The following is a 16,951-nucleotide window of genomic DNA, read 5'->3' as shown; positions in this document are numbered from 1 at the left end:
GAAATGGTTTAGGGAGAAAACGTGTTGTGATTTCTAAAACAATTACCCTACTGAAAATTTAGGATGGAATTAGTTTATAAATAAGAGACTATCTCAGACTTAATAATTGTCTTACATGTATACACCTATGTTTTAAAAAAGTTTCCTATTCTCTTAGGAAAAAATCCAGAGTTTAAAAATAATTTTTTTATTGAGGGGGTGCACTGTTCCTAGAAATACTACAATACTGGGTCTATGTGTGGAGTAGACAGAGCAAACTCCTCTTCCATCTCCCCGATCCAAAAATCCATTGAATATATTGCCCTCAGTTAGAGGACGTATCAGATATTAAACTGATAAGAACAGATGCTATACTTGATCTTCGCTAAAATGCACAGAAGCAATTAAAAATAATTCTTCAAATCAAGCATAACAGTAGGAACTTGATAGACATTCAACAAATATTGATTATTCCATTTTAGAGACTAACCCAATAAATTCTTTTAACTAAAGATTAAGATTTAATGAAATATTATGGAGATCATTAACTTCCATCTCATATTAATTTAAAATTAAAAAGTCGTTTCAAATCATTATTTTTTTAAATTCACATTTCTTTGTTTTACTAAAGTTCTCAATATACTGGCTAGAAAACCATGATTCTTTGAATATTGAAAATAATATGAAACCTTAGAAAAAATTGTCATTCTCTGTAATTTCAACCTTATACTGCTGAGCATCTTTCTGGCAAGTTTGCAAAATTACTTTGTGAAATATAAAAACTTTAAAGCAAAATGTAAATTTTATGTGCTTCTTCATTTGGACAATTAAAAACTAGACTTTGAGGTCAAGGAAACATTGATAAGAAAAAAAAAAAAAGGAAAAGAAATAATATTTGCCCCAAGAACAATTAAATGTTCCTTTAATTTCCTTAATGTTACCCATTTATATTTTACTCAAATCTCAGGCTAATAAGGAGATGATGTGAATAAAACATATTGATATGGTGGCTACATTTATAGGTATTTTCATTAACAGTATGGGGAATGACAAGAAAGTAAGCCTATTGCTTGTTTGATATTAATGAAAATTAAATGTTTTTGTGAATACATCTAATCATAATTCATGTGCCTCATAGGGAGTAGAGGTCAGGCAGTTAATAAGGTTAAGGAAAAATTAATATCTGTAAACATAGAGTAAAATTCTAAGAGAAACAGATTTTCTGGTATCTAGGCAGACATGGCTTTATAGAAAAATTAACCCAATAATGTAATTGTTACCAAGGCTATTGCACTGCCATCATTAAATAGTAGTAATAATACTAGTAGTAGTAGTAGGGACAAGGAAATTAGAAACCAAAGTTTCAAAACTATTCTGTGAATTTCTATTATTTTCAGAAATCACTTCCTTTTTCTGGATTTTATTATGATAATTTTCTTTGATAAAGAGATTCTTCTAAATAATTTTTTTAAAAAAGACTCTGTTATAGTATGGTAAATTCACCTCCTCTTCTCCATGACCGCAGATAAAGAAGCCGTAACCATGGCAACAGTAATGGGCCAGGGAGATTAGGGCCAGACTGGAGATTAGGTCTCCAAGAGCAAAGAAAAAAGTCCTGATTAGTTCCTTATTGAGACCTTCTGTGGAGACGAGTAACTGTAGAGAGAAAGCATGGAGGATTAGTAAGAACAAAATTAATTCCTTGTATAAAGAAAGAAGCCATCCCTTTGTTAAAAAATGTGTCCGTTCCTTTTCATACGAGGACTGTTTAAATTGAGGTAAAAGGGTCTATGATTAATTCTATTCTGAGCTTTATCTGTGTCATCTGCGTCTAGACTGGCTCTGTGAGAAGGCACTTCTAGAAGCCTGAGGAGAAAAGCATCCTTGCGCAGACTCCCATTGCTCTCCCTCTTGGCAGCCCCTGAATAGGTGGGGAAACCACCTCATTTTTGATGTGATACCATCTCTAAGTGAGGTGCATTTTGGGAAAAAGGAATTGAAAATTTTTTTCTCCTGTTCTTTTAAAACTAATTTGTCTAACTTCTTGAGAACTCTCAAAAGATTTATACAGGTCATCCTGGATCATGTTTTGTTTTTTAGAAAATCTTTTGTTTAAAAAAAAAATCTAGCAATAATCCCATTTGCTTTAAACTGGCAAGATGTATAGGGTTTACATTTTGAGAAAATGAGCTATGATTTTGCCAGGATGCATGGATAACAAGGTTACTTGGGGTGTTTTAGATGATAAATTTATAAACCTGAGAATGGTCAGATGGCATGAATATTACTCATATTAAAGGATTTTGTGAAATTAACCTCTAAAAAGACTGTACTTTTTCAAACTTCAGCTGACAGTGTAAGAAAATGTCACATCCTGGCCAACCCTAGATACTAACATTCTTTAAAAGTCTTGCTACTCTGACAGATTTTTTTTTTAATACACTTTATTCTGACAGACTTTTTAGATTCTTTTTTAATGCACTTTTTTTTTTTTTTTTTACTGTCAGGTTTAACCCTAATTTCAAATAAGATTCTTTATTTTTTATTTATTTTGGATTTGTTTTTAAATATTATAGATCTTAACTATCATGTTAGATATTTTACAAATACTTTAGGTTATTCTTTCCAGAGGAAATAGCACTAGACTAAGTGAAGGGGAACAGCAGGAGTTAGGTGGACGAGATGGGTCTGTTAGCATGGGAGCTGCTGTGGGAAGGCTTCAGGGAATCACCAGTGGATCCACATGGGGAGAGCCTGCTTAGTGCAAGCTTCAAAAAGCCGGGGAGCCTCAGATCCTCTTGTCATTCACAGGTGTGATGATTAGGTATTCATGCTGTTGCGTGGGATTTTCCTCCCTCAAACCTTATTATGAACTCAGTACATCCCTCATCTGTGGGGCAGTGATGGGGGATGCTGAGGAGAAAATCCAAGAAACCTCCATGTGAGCTTCAGGAGGAATGCCATCATCTATTTTTTGCCATTGACTTCTCCATACCTTAGAAGGGCTGGCATTAGATAAGCACTCCATGAGTTTTTTTTTTTTTTTTTTTTTTTTTTTTGATGAGTGGAGCTAATGGATGCTGGTTATTGTGGAAACTTTGCAAGCCTTTCCCCAAAGTGGTATTTTTCTGGCAACAGGAACACACTAGGCTGTTATGCAGGATGGCCCTCGGAATCACCCTCAATCGGTGGTGGAGGAGTAGTGGATAAATACCTTAGTGTGCTTCTTTCAAGACAGTTAACCTAGAGGCCGGTGCCACCCTGGCCCGCAGAGCCGCACATGGAGCTGCCATCCAGTTCCCCACAGTGCTAACTGCCAGATAAGTCACGTTTTCTAGCTTTCACTTCCTGCCGTCTCACTTCCCAACTTGCTTGGATCACCTTCCAAATCAACTCTTTGTGCTTCAATCTGTGTCTTAAGCCTCTTTGTGGAGGAAGCCGAACTATGAAAAGGGATAAACAGGAGCCAGGCCTGTAGACCCATTTCAAAGTTTGGTGATTCCCTGAGGTAAAGAATAGACACTGAGGAAAAATAAATAGTAGATTAATATGACCAGATGTGTCTTTTTATAAGCTTATTCAGAATGCTGTCTGTACACAGAGTACATTTGAGGGAAATGAGTGGAAGGAAAGCAGAGGAGCTGGAGAAAGCAGAGATAACTGTGGCAAACAGAATGATGATGTAATGGTAGAGCTAACATGGGGTAGGTTTACCAGATGTCCGGGGTTGGGGGACTTCTAGAAAGGCTGAGTGAGAGAGAGAGTCAGGGGTAGGAGATACCTTTTGCATTTCTGGGCTATACAGTTGTATGTACAGTTGTACGTACAACTGAATTGAGCAACCCAAGTGGAGAAGTAGACTGAGTGGACAGTGAAGGGGGTGGGGAAGATAAATTCACATAGCTGTACTAGTATGAGATGTCCATGGTGTGTGGAACTACAGGTTTTTGTCAGGAGGCTCAATATCACCCACATTTTTGAAACAGATGCTACATATCCAGGCATCAGTCTTCTCCCTCTCCTCACCACTGTGCCACATAAGATTGACTAACTTGCTGCCAATCCACCATTTGTTTCAAATACTGGGTTGACCAAAAAAGCAAGGGGAAATTTTACCTATAAAGAAGTAGGCTAAGAAGATATGGAGCCAGAAACAACTGTGAAAGATTTCTGTAGTTCTTTAAAACTTCTTTCTCTATATATAGGGTATGTATTGTCAATTGATAATGTTTCTGGAACCATTAGGAAGTAATACAGCCCCCCTGACGCCAGTGGATTTTCCTGCTAACAGGAGTGTAGTGCACAGTAGGAATAGTGACTCAGCCAGCCCCTGGAGAAAGTGAATGCAAGGACGAAGACTCATTTTGGTAAGAACTAGAGAAAATGTCCCATAAAAGCCAGTTTGAAGATTAAATGTAGGCAAATGAGTCCTTGTGATTTGGGGCTAGAAATCACCTGTCAAAATGAAACATATGTTTCCTACCCTTGGGAACCTGAAAAAATAAGAAGATGAATTATGAATATACACATTTAATAGAAAATTCCATTATAGATTGTAAATGCCCCAAATATTTTTTTAAAAAATGAGTTCTTCATTGTGGATGATTTATTCCTGTGAATAACAATTCTTAAATTTTGCCATACATGCAAAGATACTTTACAAGTATAGAACATTTGTGTATCTTTAGGTCAGGTAGAATTTTTTTCTGTCAGTTCCTTTCTAGCAGGTCTTCTGTAAGAACTCTTTCTGCTCTTGGTTAGCTTCTATCAACTTTGGTTTCTTGTTACTTTAAATTGTATCTAAAACAGGGTAAACAGGCTCAGCGTGGAATAAGGCTTTACAGTAACTGCTTGGTTACCTGAGGCATTTATCCATGGCTATGTTTCTCTGTGTCATGCCTAAACAGAACATTTTACTTGTTACAGATCCCATGAGTAATAGAAATTGGACAAGTATGCAAGAGAGTCATATATGTTATTAATTTGCCACCTTTCATAAGGTCCAAGAAATTCTAATATATCTTTGATTCCATTCACAGTTTGCTTTCCCTTGTTTTTCTTCCTTCCTTTAGAATGGACCATTCTATGTTTGCTAATAGATTGGTTTTGCCTTCCTGCACATTTCCCATCTATGGCACCAACACCTCTCTCACAGCCTCCTCTTCTTCTTCCCTAGCTATCCCAAGCTCCAGTGTCCTTCCTTCCGCTCCCAGAGATGTGGTCCCTGTGTTGGTTTCCAGTCGGTTTGTCCGTCTCAGCTGGCGTCCACCTGCAGAAGCAAAAGGGAACATTCAGACCTTCACAGTCTTTTTCTCCAGAGAAGGTGACAACAGGTAAGTGCCACCAGTACGTAATCTGCCGTCTCTTTATATGTCTACTGTGGCATAAAGGCACCTGCAGGAGATCTTCAGCAGGGGCATTGGAGACCATGTGGAATCAGCTCTGCCCATCGCTCATCTGTAAGCGGAGACAATATATCCCCGTGGACTATGTGTGTTTTTTTAAAGTGGGATTGTTTATAGAATAAAATAAAGTCTTTGATAAGAAAACTTCCTTTAAAAAAGACAATCATGTGAATATTTAATAATCAGGTATTTTTTAATTTTTTTTATTTTTAAAGTGCTAAGCGGAGAACAGAATTAGGCTATATATTAACAGAGCAGGATATGAAAGAACCACAGTAGCCAGAGTGCCATTGATATCATGTGAGCTCAAGAAAACTGCATAACTTCTCTGAGCCTGACTTTACTGTATAATAAAAAGTGAATAATAATGCTTAACTCTCAAAGTTTTTGTTAGGATTAAATTAGGTTGCATATGTAAAGATCATACCAGAGTATCTAATATATGGTAGAAATTATTGTTTTGCTCCCCTTTTAAAACTATTTTATTTATTTATTATTTTAGAGAGAGAGAGCTTGGGAGGAGGACCAGAGGGAGAGGGAGAGAGAGAATCTCAAGCAGACTCCGTGCTGAGTGTGGAACCTGAAACAGGGCTGGATCTCAGAACCCTGAGATCATGACCTGAGCTGAAATCAAGAGTCAGACACTTAACCTGCTGAGCCAACCAGGAGCCCCATGTTGTTCCTCTTTTTACTTGTCACTTATAGACAAGTGTATTTTGTATATGTCTAGTTTCAAGATCACAATCCATTATTCTTGATTTTTCTCAACACTTTCTCTTTGAAATGTTTCATGATTTTAAGAATTTGAAGTTTGATTTGTAAGCCTAACATAGATATTGGGTAAATTCCAATTTCTTCTATAAGAATAAATGGTGAGGGTCCCTAAGTGGCACAGTCAGTTAGACATCTGAGCCTTGGTTTCAGCTCAGGTTGTGATCTCAGGGTTATAAGATCGAGCCCCACATCACACTCCATGCTCAGCTCAGAGTCTGCTTAAGATTTTCCCTCTCCCTCTGCCGCTGCCCCTGCCTGTCTCTCAAATAAATAAAAATTTTTAAAAAAACATAATTTAATAAAAGAAGAAACTGTGAAATACCTATTTTATTTCTTTAAATGTATTAACTTATTTTGTATTCCATGGTTGATTATTCTAGTATCTATAGTCTTTGAGAGTCTAGTTCAATGATTTGTTTCTGCTGAATTTTACTCATAATGGCTTGTTTGTTTTCATAAATGGGTGATTCTTGATTGTTAACTCTAATCCTAATTTCTCTGAGGGAGATTTTTGTGACCAAGTATTACAGAACAATCTTGGGAGGATGTGCTTTACCAAAATGAGACCACGTTAAACCAGAATTTTGTTAAGATTTATTTGGTCCATACTAGTCTCATGTTGATATTTTATTGAACATGAGAAAGACCACTAAGTATGATAACATTTTTTTTCCTGCCATTTTTAACATATCAACTCACACAGGTAAATACAGACTTGTAGAAAGGAATTCTCAGATTTTTTTGTTGTTGTTCTATTTCCAATTAAGCTAAGACTGGGATCATATGTTCACCTGTTCTCTCAGGAGCCTAATTTCATTTTCTAGTTCACCCACGAGGTTCGCTCTTTTAGGATCCTGGCTTATGCAAGGTTCTCTAATCAGACCGTACACCCTTCTTTATCTGCAAGCTTCATTTCCTATTCTCTTCTCCTACCGGTTCTAAAACTCCTCACTCTAGACTTCTATTGAGAGGCACATACCCTCAGGCAAATACCTGCTCCACAGTATGCTTTCTCACTATGATAATTCTCTTATTTTGCTGCCAATATATTACAGATAAAAACCGCCTTTTTAAATAAAAAAGATTTTGAATAATTTGCCCAGCATTTTAGATGTGCCATAACAGAAGAGTTTTTCATGTAATACCTAGTAGCCATATCGTTTGAAATGACATTTGGAAATATTTATTTTAATGCCTATAAGATTGGTATCATTATTATATATAATTAATTATTGACAGTTGAGCAAGTATATTTGAATATGTTCAGTGTTTAGGAAATCTTATATAAGATTAAAGCATAGGGGTACCTGAGTGGCTCAGTCGGTTAAGTGCCTGACTTTGACTCAGGTCATGATCCCAGGGTCCTGGGATCCAGCCCCACATCAGGTGCCCTGCTCAGCAGTGAGTTTGCTTCTCCCATTCCCGCACCCCGTTACTCTGCCTGTTTGTGCCCTCTCTCTGTGTCAAATAAATAAATAAAATCTTTTCTTTTTAAAGATTAAAGCATAAAGCCACTCTGTGAACATTCCACTTAGAAGGAATCATTCACCGAGACTAATATTATACTGTATGTTAACTAACTAAAATTTAAATAAAAACTTTTAAAAAAATAAGGAATCAGGGGCGCCTGGGTGGCTCAGGGGGTTAAAGCCTCTGCCTTCGGCTCAGGTCAGGATCCCAGAGTCCTGGGATCCAGCACCGCAGCAGGCTCTCTGCTCAGCCTCTTTCTCTGCCTGCCTCTCTGCCTACTGTGATCTCTGTCTGTCAAATAAATAAATAAAATCTTAAAAAAAAAAATAAGGAATCAGAAAGGCAAGGCACGTGGCTTTCTTAATAGACCTTTCCAGTCTATTCCTTGGGCTTTTTTTTTTAACTTTCTATCCTCCTCATCAACATTTAGGATTTCTGTATCCCAAAATTAAGGAAGTCAAAAAGATCTGCATGTAAAAGCCCAGTTTGGGGATTTGACAACATAGTGTTGTCAAATCCTCAAATTCTGTAGAGAACAACACCTATTTACAAATGTACTCTGCAAACCTACTCTGTGTCTCAGAGGTTGGAATGTCATCGTTATGCTCCTCAAGAGGTGAGGATTTGGGTAGGGCAACTAGGATCTACATGAACATTGGTCTGCCGATTTGGCTAAATCTTGAGATCCACATCTTTTCTTTTCTATTAAATTGCCTCTTATCTAGGGCGCCTGGGTGGCTCAGTGGGTTAAGCCGCTGCCTTCGGCTCAGGTCATGATCTCAGGGTCCTGGGATCGAGTCCCGCATCAGGCTCTCTGCTCAGCAGGGAGCCTGCTTCCTCCCCTCTCTCTCTCTGCCTGCCTCTCTGCCTACTTGTGATCTCTCTCTGTCAAATAAATAAATAAAATCTTAAAAAAAAAAATTGCCTCTTATCTAGAACCAGTCTAAAATGGACTCCCCTTGGTAGTCAGGGGTTTCTGGGATGTGGCAGCTTCTTCTTTCATCCTTCGAATGCAGACTGCATTCACTTTCTGTAAAGTTTGCCAGCCAAGGGAAATGTGATCTGCTTGATGGATATACATAGATGTTGTATTTTGGGGGTTGGTGACAGCATGGGAGAAGTAGAAAGGGAGAGTGAAAAAGAAAGTAACAGAAGTAGAAGGAAAGACAGAAATGACAAGTGGCCCAGTGAGAACCACTTGTTCACAGGGCTGAGTTCACACGTCCTGGCTTTCACCATCCATTCTTCTGTAGAAGAACAAAGTAGACTGCTGTCCCAGGTATTCCGGTGCCAATTGAGTTATCAGTAGAAAGTGTGTGGGGAGAAGCCAGGATTCAAGTGTGAGGCTTAATATAGTGTCTCCAACGTGTGAGTGCTCTAAACTCATAGTGATCCTTAAGAACCCCTCAGGATTCAAAAAGCGCAATACAGCTTGGGCTGACCAGAGTGGTCTTTAGTGCAGTACGATAAGCAGAAGGAATAGTACAACTTCGTTCATGCTGTGTCTCAAAATGCTTCCCTCTCTAGGCCATGGCAATAAAGTATGTCATATTTAAGTTTCTTTTTTCTTTCATAATTTGACCTGACTTTAAAATGAAAGAAATAAACATGAGTACACATATAGCCTATGCTCCCTAAGATCACTCATTACCACAAAGAAGCAGGCATTCATTTTAGTCTCATCTGTAGCTCTTTAACTCTGTGACCTTATCACGAGCCTGATAGTCTTTGGATCTCAGTGTATGCAGCTAAGAAAACTGGAGGTAGTAATTCTTGCCCAACTATCTTCATGCAGCTGTATGAACTTCCCGGAGCCACCTTAAATTTACCCTGCCCCAAACCATCCTATCTCCTCCTTAAATATATTTTCCTCTCTTTTCTTGGTGTATGTTAGTACCTTCCATCCTGTTGACCAAACAAAAAACCCAAGTCATATTTTACTCCCCCCAGCCTCTCGACTGTGCCATTAGTCATTGTGTCCTGTCAAGTCTACCTTGACCACAGCTCAGCTATGCCCCCTTTATTCTGTCATCTCCATCATCACCGATCAGATCTCTGACAAAGCTTCTTGCCTTCTAATCCATCCTCCTCATTGTCTCTAGTTATTGTCCTGAAATACAGTTAGGATCACTCCCTCTGTTGTGAAAAAAGTGTGAATGTTCTCAAATTTAGGTATGATAAAATTTCTGTATAAAGACATGCCCATAATAACTGAAAAAGTCTTTTGAATGGAAGTCTATATCCAATCTATATATAGGTAGAGTGTGATGCCTATGACTTATCATGGTTAAACCTTAGCCTAAATGGCTGGATTTGAAAAGGGTACTACTGTTTTATCAGATGTGTGACTTGGGGCATTTAGATATGAGAAAGATGGAAATAAGATCTCTCTGGTGTGACGGATAGAGGGAAGATGAATTATGCCTCTCTGAATTGCTATGAGAACTAATTGGAGGAATTGAAGCAAAGCATCCAGGGAAGTCACAGCATAGGGCAGAATGGAAGGGCTCAAAATAGTGTGCACTCGGAGACAATATGGGAAAGAAGCTGAAAATAAGGCTCAAATGTGGTAATCATCATCATCTGACTTACCTACCCAATGTGTCCTTCAGCATATAATTTCTATAAAAAATGCCCATACTCTTAACAAAAAAGGCCAAACTTTGACTTATGCACTGGATCTCATCCTTTTTTAAGCAAAAGAATAAAACTCCAGCGATTCCTTTTCTCCCCTCATTATCAATGTTTTTCAGTCTTGTGGATCATGTCCGTCAACATACAGGCATGCAGTTGTATTTTCCATCTCAACGAATTTTCCCTCAATCCCATTTCTCCCTCCTCTGACACTCTATTCTGTGTTCCCTTGCATAACAAATCTCCTTGAGTTGTCTAACTTCACCCCAATACCTTACCTAATATTTTAATCGTGATTCTGTCCCTAATTTCAGGCAACTGTTCTTTCTAGGTTTACCAGTGGCTTCCATGTTGCTAAACTCAATAGTCAATTCTCTGTCCTCACATTACTTGAGCAGTAAGCAAATTTTGTCATATTTGATCACTTCCTTTTTTGTGACACTTATCATTCCCTTGGGTTCTATTACACAGACTTTCCTGGTTCTACTCTAATCCCTCTGGCCACTCATTTTTAGCTTCTACTTTTTACTTCAAATCCCCCTGGCCTGTGAATATTAGATTGCCCCAGGGCTCAGGCTTTGAAGATCTCTTTTTATCCAGTTTGTGACTTTATATTTTGTCAGTATGCTGATGTCTTCCAAGTTTGTAGCTCTGGTCTTGACATTTTACCTGCATATATCCATATATATATATATATATATATATATATATATATATATATATATATATAAAATCCAGATTCTGTCTTGGTTTCTTAACTTTTGATTTCTTATGAGCATCTACAACTTATCAGCAAAACCAAATACTTGTTTTCCTTCAACCTGCCTCTGAATACTTTATTATTACAGAGATTGCTCTGTCTCAATGAAATCTACATATTTCTCATCACTCAGGCCAAAATCCTTGGAGTAATTGTTAATTCTTTTCTTTTTCTTATATCCTATAACCAAAAACATCATCAAGTCTTAGCAGCATTATCAAAATATATCCTAAATCCTGGAAACAATATAATACTTGGTATTTGTTAAATACTGAAGATTTTCAGTTTTGAGCTGAGTGATAGGAATAAAGTGGTACATCCTCTCATTCTGTCTAGTTGCGTGTGGCTTACAATTTTCCATGATAAAAAAATAAAGCCAAGTAAGTAAATAAAAATAAAACATATACGGAATCTTACCACTTCTTGCCCCTTTATATTACCATCAAGTCTCATCTGAACTATTGCAATAACCTTTCAAGGCTGTTCTCTCCACAGCAACAAGAATAAATCCTTTAAAACATACCTTAGATCCTGTTATCCTCCTGCTACAAAACCCTCCAGTGACTTCTATCTCATACAGAGACTAAGCAGATATCCTTCCGGACCTGGTCCCTTGTCACCTTCCTAGTCTCATCACTTATTCTTACCATTTACCCATTTTCTCACTTCTCTCCAGTTTCACTGGCTTCCTTGTGTTTCCAAAATATACCAAGAACCCTCCTCCCTCAAGTTTTTGCACTTGCTGATCAACCTGTTAGATTGTTCCTCCCCTTGGTATCTACGTGGCTCATTCTGTAACTTACACTGAGTCTTTGATGAGTGGCACCTTCTGCTTGATGCCTTAACCTGACCTCTATCATTCCCTATGCCCTTTTTCATTCATATTTTTTCCATGGCTTTATCACCTTGTACTTACTGTTTCCTCAATCCCCTTTCTTGGTGCCAGAATATAAGCTTAATGTGGGCAGGGCTGTTCTTATCTCCTTTCTTCCCTGAGCTATTCTTAGCACCTAGAGCAATATGGAATCCATAATAAACACTCACAAACTATTTGTTGAATTGAAGCCCCAACTGAAATGTCAACTGCTATATGAATCTCTCCACAGTCCTCCAACTCAGAAGTCTTTTTTCCTTTATCCCCCCCTTATGCTTTGATTACGATTATATTATTCCTACCTTCTGGCCAATTTTGTGTGTGTTTGAGTACATGCATGTTTCCATTCCTGTGATGGAAACTAGATCTTATTTATAATTCCATACCCAAGTGTCTAGTATCATGAATTCTGTAGACATTCATTGATTGGAACTAGTAGGAATCAAGTGGCAGAGAGACAGATGTGGTATTCCTAATAGGTAGTTCCTTAACCAATAAAACAAATTGTGTTACTGAGGAGGATGAATAAACTGACTGGAGTTCAATAAAAACTTTTTTAATTGAGAAAAAATAAAAGTTGATTTTTGAGATTTGATTCCAATATCCCTGTTCATTTTCTGGCTCTCAACTAGAGCAAATATACGCCATATGTCTCTGAGCGGCTAGCTGTGATGCTCATTTGCTCATACAGCTTTATGTAGCTCCTTAACACAATAACTTTTTAAAAGGTAGTGGATTTAACATTTGCCTCAGACTAGTAATGACTTTGTCAGGCAAATGACTCTAGCTCAGATTATCATTAATCTGTCTGACTGGTTAATGGTGTCAATAATGCAAGTGCCATAGTTAACATCTTTTTTTTTTTTCTATTTTATTTTGTTCAGCCCCTTGGGTGCTTTCATTTCATAAGTCAGGGAGTGGGATAAATTCCAGAACCTGAAAGCCAGACTTCCCAGCTATCCAGCTATCCCTTCCTTGTACCTAAAAATCATTGAATAGAAAGTGATCTTTGGAATCATAGTACAACTTTCTGCTACTTAAACATTTAGAAACTGCTACTCAGAGGAGGAGTAAGTCTCACGCCAAAGGCCATAGAGTAAGTATTCATGATGAGAGAAAGTATTTATTGAATATTTACTGTGCCAGATGTCAGGGGAAGCATCTCTTACATAAATTGTCTTACTTCATCCTCACAATAAGACATTATCCACATGAGGCTTAAAGAAGACATTTTCTTCTCTGATACACAGCTAGTAAGTGGTAGAACCAGGATATGATGCAGGTGTTCTCAGTCACTAGACTGACTTGCTCCTCACAGATTAACCTAGAAGAGAATCAGGGTTTTTTTGTTTTGTTTTGTTTTTGTTTTTTTGTATTTTCAGAATTATGACATGAATTCTTCCATAGACTTCTTTCCAGTAATTTTCTGACTTAATTGCTAAGTTGGTATGCGTCATTTCTTTAGCAATTATAGACACAGTAGCAAACTTTTTGGACATGTATAGAACACTATACTTCCCATTTCATAATCTAAAGTCACTTATGGAGTGTGACCCAGGGTAGCCAGAAGCTTAAGGTAGTGTTGCTGTGGAATTGAACTGCATGGGTTTCAATCCTGGCTCAGAATTTTACTAGCTGTGTGGTTGTCATGTGAGATAGATCCTTCATATGGGATAATAATCATAATTGACATGTAAGCCTAGGATGACTTCAGAAATCATTAGTGCCTAAAACATTTGTTTATTGCCTGGTGTTCCAAAAGCACTCCGTTCTTGTCAGCCAGTGCTATGTGCGGATGACTGTGTGTATTAGAAATGGAGAGCAATGAAATACGGGTGTATATGTACAGAGGACTTTATCACTTTATAAAGCTTAGCCCATTTGATCCTCTGATAAGGCAGGTATAATAATTTCCATTTTACGGATCAGCATGCCTCACTCCGTTCAGAGAATCTGAAACAAAACAAAACAAAACAAAACAAAACAAAAACATCACTGCTAAGAAGCTACACAACTAGTAAATATTGGAAGAAAGATTTAAATGCAAGGTTTCTAGTCCAGTGATCTTTCACGGTACCATACAAGGTAAAAGATATCCCCTAAAAGACATACATATAAAGTACTGTGGGAGTTCAGATGAGAGAATTAAAACACTTTATGAGCATCATTCAATTTAATCCTCACAATAACCCTGTGAGGTAGGCAGATAAGGGACTGGTATCTTCACTTTGCAAATGAAGCAGGGAAGGTTCCAAGATAGCCCCTGACTTGCTCAAGGTCACATGCCTATTCTGCGGCAGGACAAAAGTGGGACTGGGCCTTCCAACTTGCAGCCCGGTATGCGTTACATTGCTTTGTGCTGCCTCAGAAAACCTCTGCTCCCTGCTCAGGATTAGAGGGCCGCCTTTGCGTGATTGACATGGAGGATTCATCTTAGAATTCATCCTGCATTACATTTCCAACACGGTGTTTACATCTTCCTTCCCCGCTCTTTAGCGCTGTGGCTGTGCAGCTGATGAAGCTCGTTATGAAGGGAGGGTGTTGTGAAGGAAAGAGAACAAGACTCAGAATCCAAAGCTCCACATTGTGGTCCTGGCTTACAGCCTGGCAAAGTTAGCCCCCCTTTCACTCTGCCTCTCTGTAAAAATGTAAAGCCCTGTCCTTTCTACCTCGAAATGTCCTTAGATCATTGAGTAAGAGAATAGTGATTTAATTCTTCCAATGGGCTTAATGTATACGGAAAAATAAAACATGCCCTCTATAAATGCCATATACAAATGAATGACCCATTATTCACTTGTGAGTTGACTATGTGTCCGGCTCTGTGTTGAGAATAATAGAGAAGCCAACAACAGCCTCTTTGGAGGCAGTTTAATAATGTCGGGAGGATCATTCCACTGAGGAATATATAACTACACACTGAATTAAGAGCTCTAAAGGAAAGGAATGTGCTTCTGTGAGAGAAGACATGTGTGCATAATGTCCTGGCCATAATCAGGTCTGTATTTTGAAAAGAGGACTGGAACTGCAGCGTGGAAGTTAGACCCCTGTGGTCATCCCGGTGGATGCAGGGAAACTATCTAGTCTATTGCAGAAGTCCGGGTGGGAGAGGATGGTGGATCAGTGGAGACGGAGCAGAAGAAGTAATATTATTCTAGAGATATTTAAGAAGCAAAATTGATAGCAGCTGACAGATTGGCAGTCATGGTGAGACAACGGATGTTTGCAAGGATAGTTCCTAGTCTTCGGGCTTATTTAAATCGAAAGATGGGAGGGTAAGCCGCTGACATTAGGATGCTGCAGAAGACCCAGGCTTGAGAATGAAGATCATAAATTCAGCTTCAGACAATTTTTTTTTTTTTTACATACATTCAAGTGGGAATGTAAGTAGGGCCTTTGGAATAAGGAACCTGGCTAGAGCTCAGAGAAGTTTGGGCCAGAAATATGTAAATATGTCAGTATTTTGTCAGCATATGGATGGTAACTGCAGGTTTCAAAGGAGAAAATGGGTCAGCTCCCCAACCTTCCCCCCCCAACCACCCCGCCCCCTGCAAAAAAAAAAAAAAAAAGCAAGAAAAGGACCCAGAACTGAGTCATATTTATTAGGGACAGAGGCTAAAACTAATTAAAATTAACAATTTGAAACAAAAAGCTTTTTTTTTTCCATGAAAGATAGGTTTTTTTAAATGTTTTATTGCAGTAGCTACTTGTTACATAACTAGTCCCTTGAATGTTTACTAGATGCTAAAAATTTTAATTGAAAATTAAATTGAAAATTGAAAATTAAAATTTTGGGGACACCTGGGTGGCTCAGTTGGTTAAGCAGCTGCCTTCAGCTCAGGTCGTGATCCCAGCATCCTAGGATCGAGTCCCACATCGGGCTCCTTGCACGGCAGGGAGCCTGCTTCTCCCTCTGCCTCTGCCTGCCATTCTGTCTGCCTGTGCTCACTCTCTCTCCCTCTCTCTCTGATAAATAAATAATATCTTAAAAAAAAAAGAAAATTAAAATTTTTTAAAAGTCTGTGCCTCAGACTATGCTTTTTAACAATTCAAGAAAAAAAGGAATTTTTAGCCAAAATTTAGTCAAAATACCTTTGACCAACTAAATGATCTCCATTTTCCATTATGCTTTAACTGTTGGCAAGTCACCTGTGAACCCAGTTGTCCTTCAAGATAGCTCTTGATTTCAAACTCTATGACTCTAGGGTAATAAAGAATGTAGCACTGGGTAGCTATTGCTGCTGTCATTTTGAGCCTTATTTTAGTAGACACCATATTTCAGTTTTGAAATCTTCTCATCATTGCACCATTTTTGTTGTCACTAAAAAAATAAGAGTGAAAGCAGAGTACATAAAACGGGGATGCTAAAAATCTTTCCTTTAAAATTAACATAGTTCCTTCTCTATAAAGCACCATTACTGTAACTCACCCCCCTTTAAGCAACTAATTAGGTGTTTGATACCTCAAGACAACATTTGTTGCTCACCTCACAGCTGTAACTAAATGTTAATTCCTTGGTGCACTTGGGCAAGACAATATGTGTTTACTTAATTTGTATACTACAGACATGTTGTTACAAATGATCCAGTAAGAAACAGTATCATGCTTAATCTTTAAAAGTCTACTTACTTCTGAAATGTAAATACAGAAGTGTTGAATTCAATTACACACACATCCGCACACAATTTTCTATTCCCAACAAAGACTATTAGATTAGAAAGGCTACTTTGAGTAGATCCCACTCTGTTTTCAAATGATGAAAATGAAACATCTTCAGGAAGAGGAAGTGGCATGCCAAAGGCCACCCAGCTAAGGTGGGATAGAAAACTGGAATCAGATCCAGCGCTCTAAACATTGTGGAGATTACACTATGTGGAAATGGTATGCAGTTATTCTATGAACATTTTTGCATTTATTTACATATTCATTTAAAAATCTTTGAGCACCAGCAACATAGTCATGTTTATATTCAGTGGGTACATATGCTGAGTGAAAATGTGAGTGGAATATGGCTTTTCTTCTAAATTCACAACTAAGTGAAAGACAGGCATCCCT

The 16,951-nt window shown here is 38.0% G+C and overlaps 1 protein-coding gene, 1 long non-coding RNA gene and 2 other non-coding genes across 6 annotated transcripts in view; 2 read left to right on the top strand and 2 right to left on the bottom strand.

Annotated features, from left to right (window-relative positions):
• DCC (DCC netrin 1 receptor) overlaps positions 1-16,951 on the top strand; it is a 1,159,911-nt gene that overhangs the window by 803,692 nt on the left and 339,268 nt on the right. For all 3 annotated transcript variants that reach the window (XM_032310413.1, XM_032310412.1, XM_032310410.1), the window contains exon 8: positions 5,156-5,312. In XM_032310413.1, the coding sequence (XP_032166304.1) occupies positions 5,156-5,312 (157 nt within the window). The remainder of the gene's footprint in view (positions 1-5,155; positions 5,313-16,951) is intronic.
• Positions 194-384, bottom strand: LOC116572579. Its single transcript, XR_004278426.1, has one exon. It is a non-coding gene; the product is annotated as a U2 spliceosomal RNA (small nuclear RNA).
• LOC116572575 lies at positions 2,772-2,875 on the top strand. The gene has a single exon (XR_004278422.1). It is a non-coding gene; the product is annotated as a small nucleolar RNA U13 (small nucleolar RNA).
• LOC116571914 overlaps positions 12,954-16,951 on the bottom strand; it is a 33,490-nt gene continuing 29,492 nt past the window's right edge. The window contains exon 3 of the long non-coding RNA XR_004278045.1: positions 12,954-13,220. This is a non-coding gene — a long non-coding RNA (uncharacterized LOC116571914). The remainder of the gene's footprint in view (positions 13,221-16,951) is intronic.

The sequence above is a fragment of the Mustela erminea genome, chromosome 13, assembly GCF_009829155.1.
Source record: "Mustela erminea isolate mMusErm1 chromosome 13, mMusErm1.Pri, whole genome shotgun sequence".
In the NCBI taxonomy this organism is placed as follows: domain Eukaryota; kingdom Metazoa; phylum Chordata; class Mammalia; order Carnivora; family Mustelidae; genus Mustela; species Mustela erminea.
This window is presented reverse-complemented; position numbering and strand designations above follow the sequence as displayed.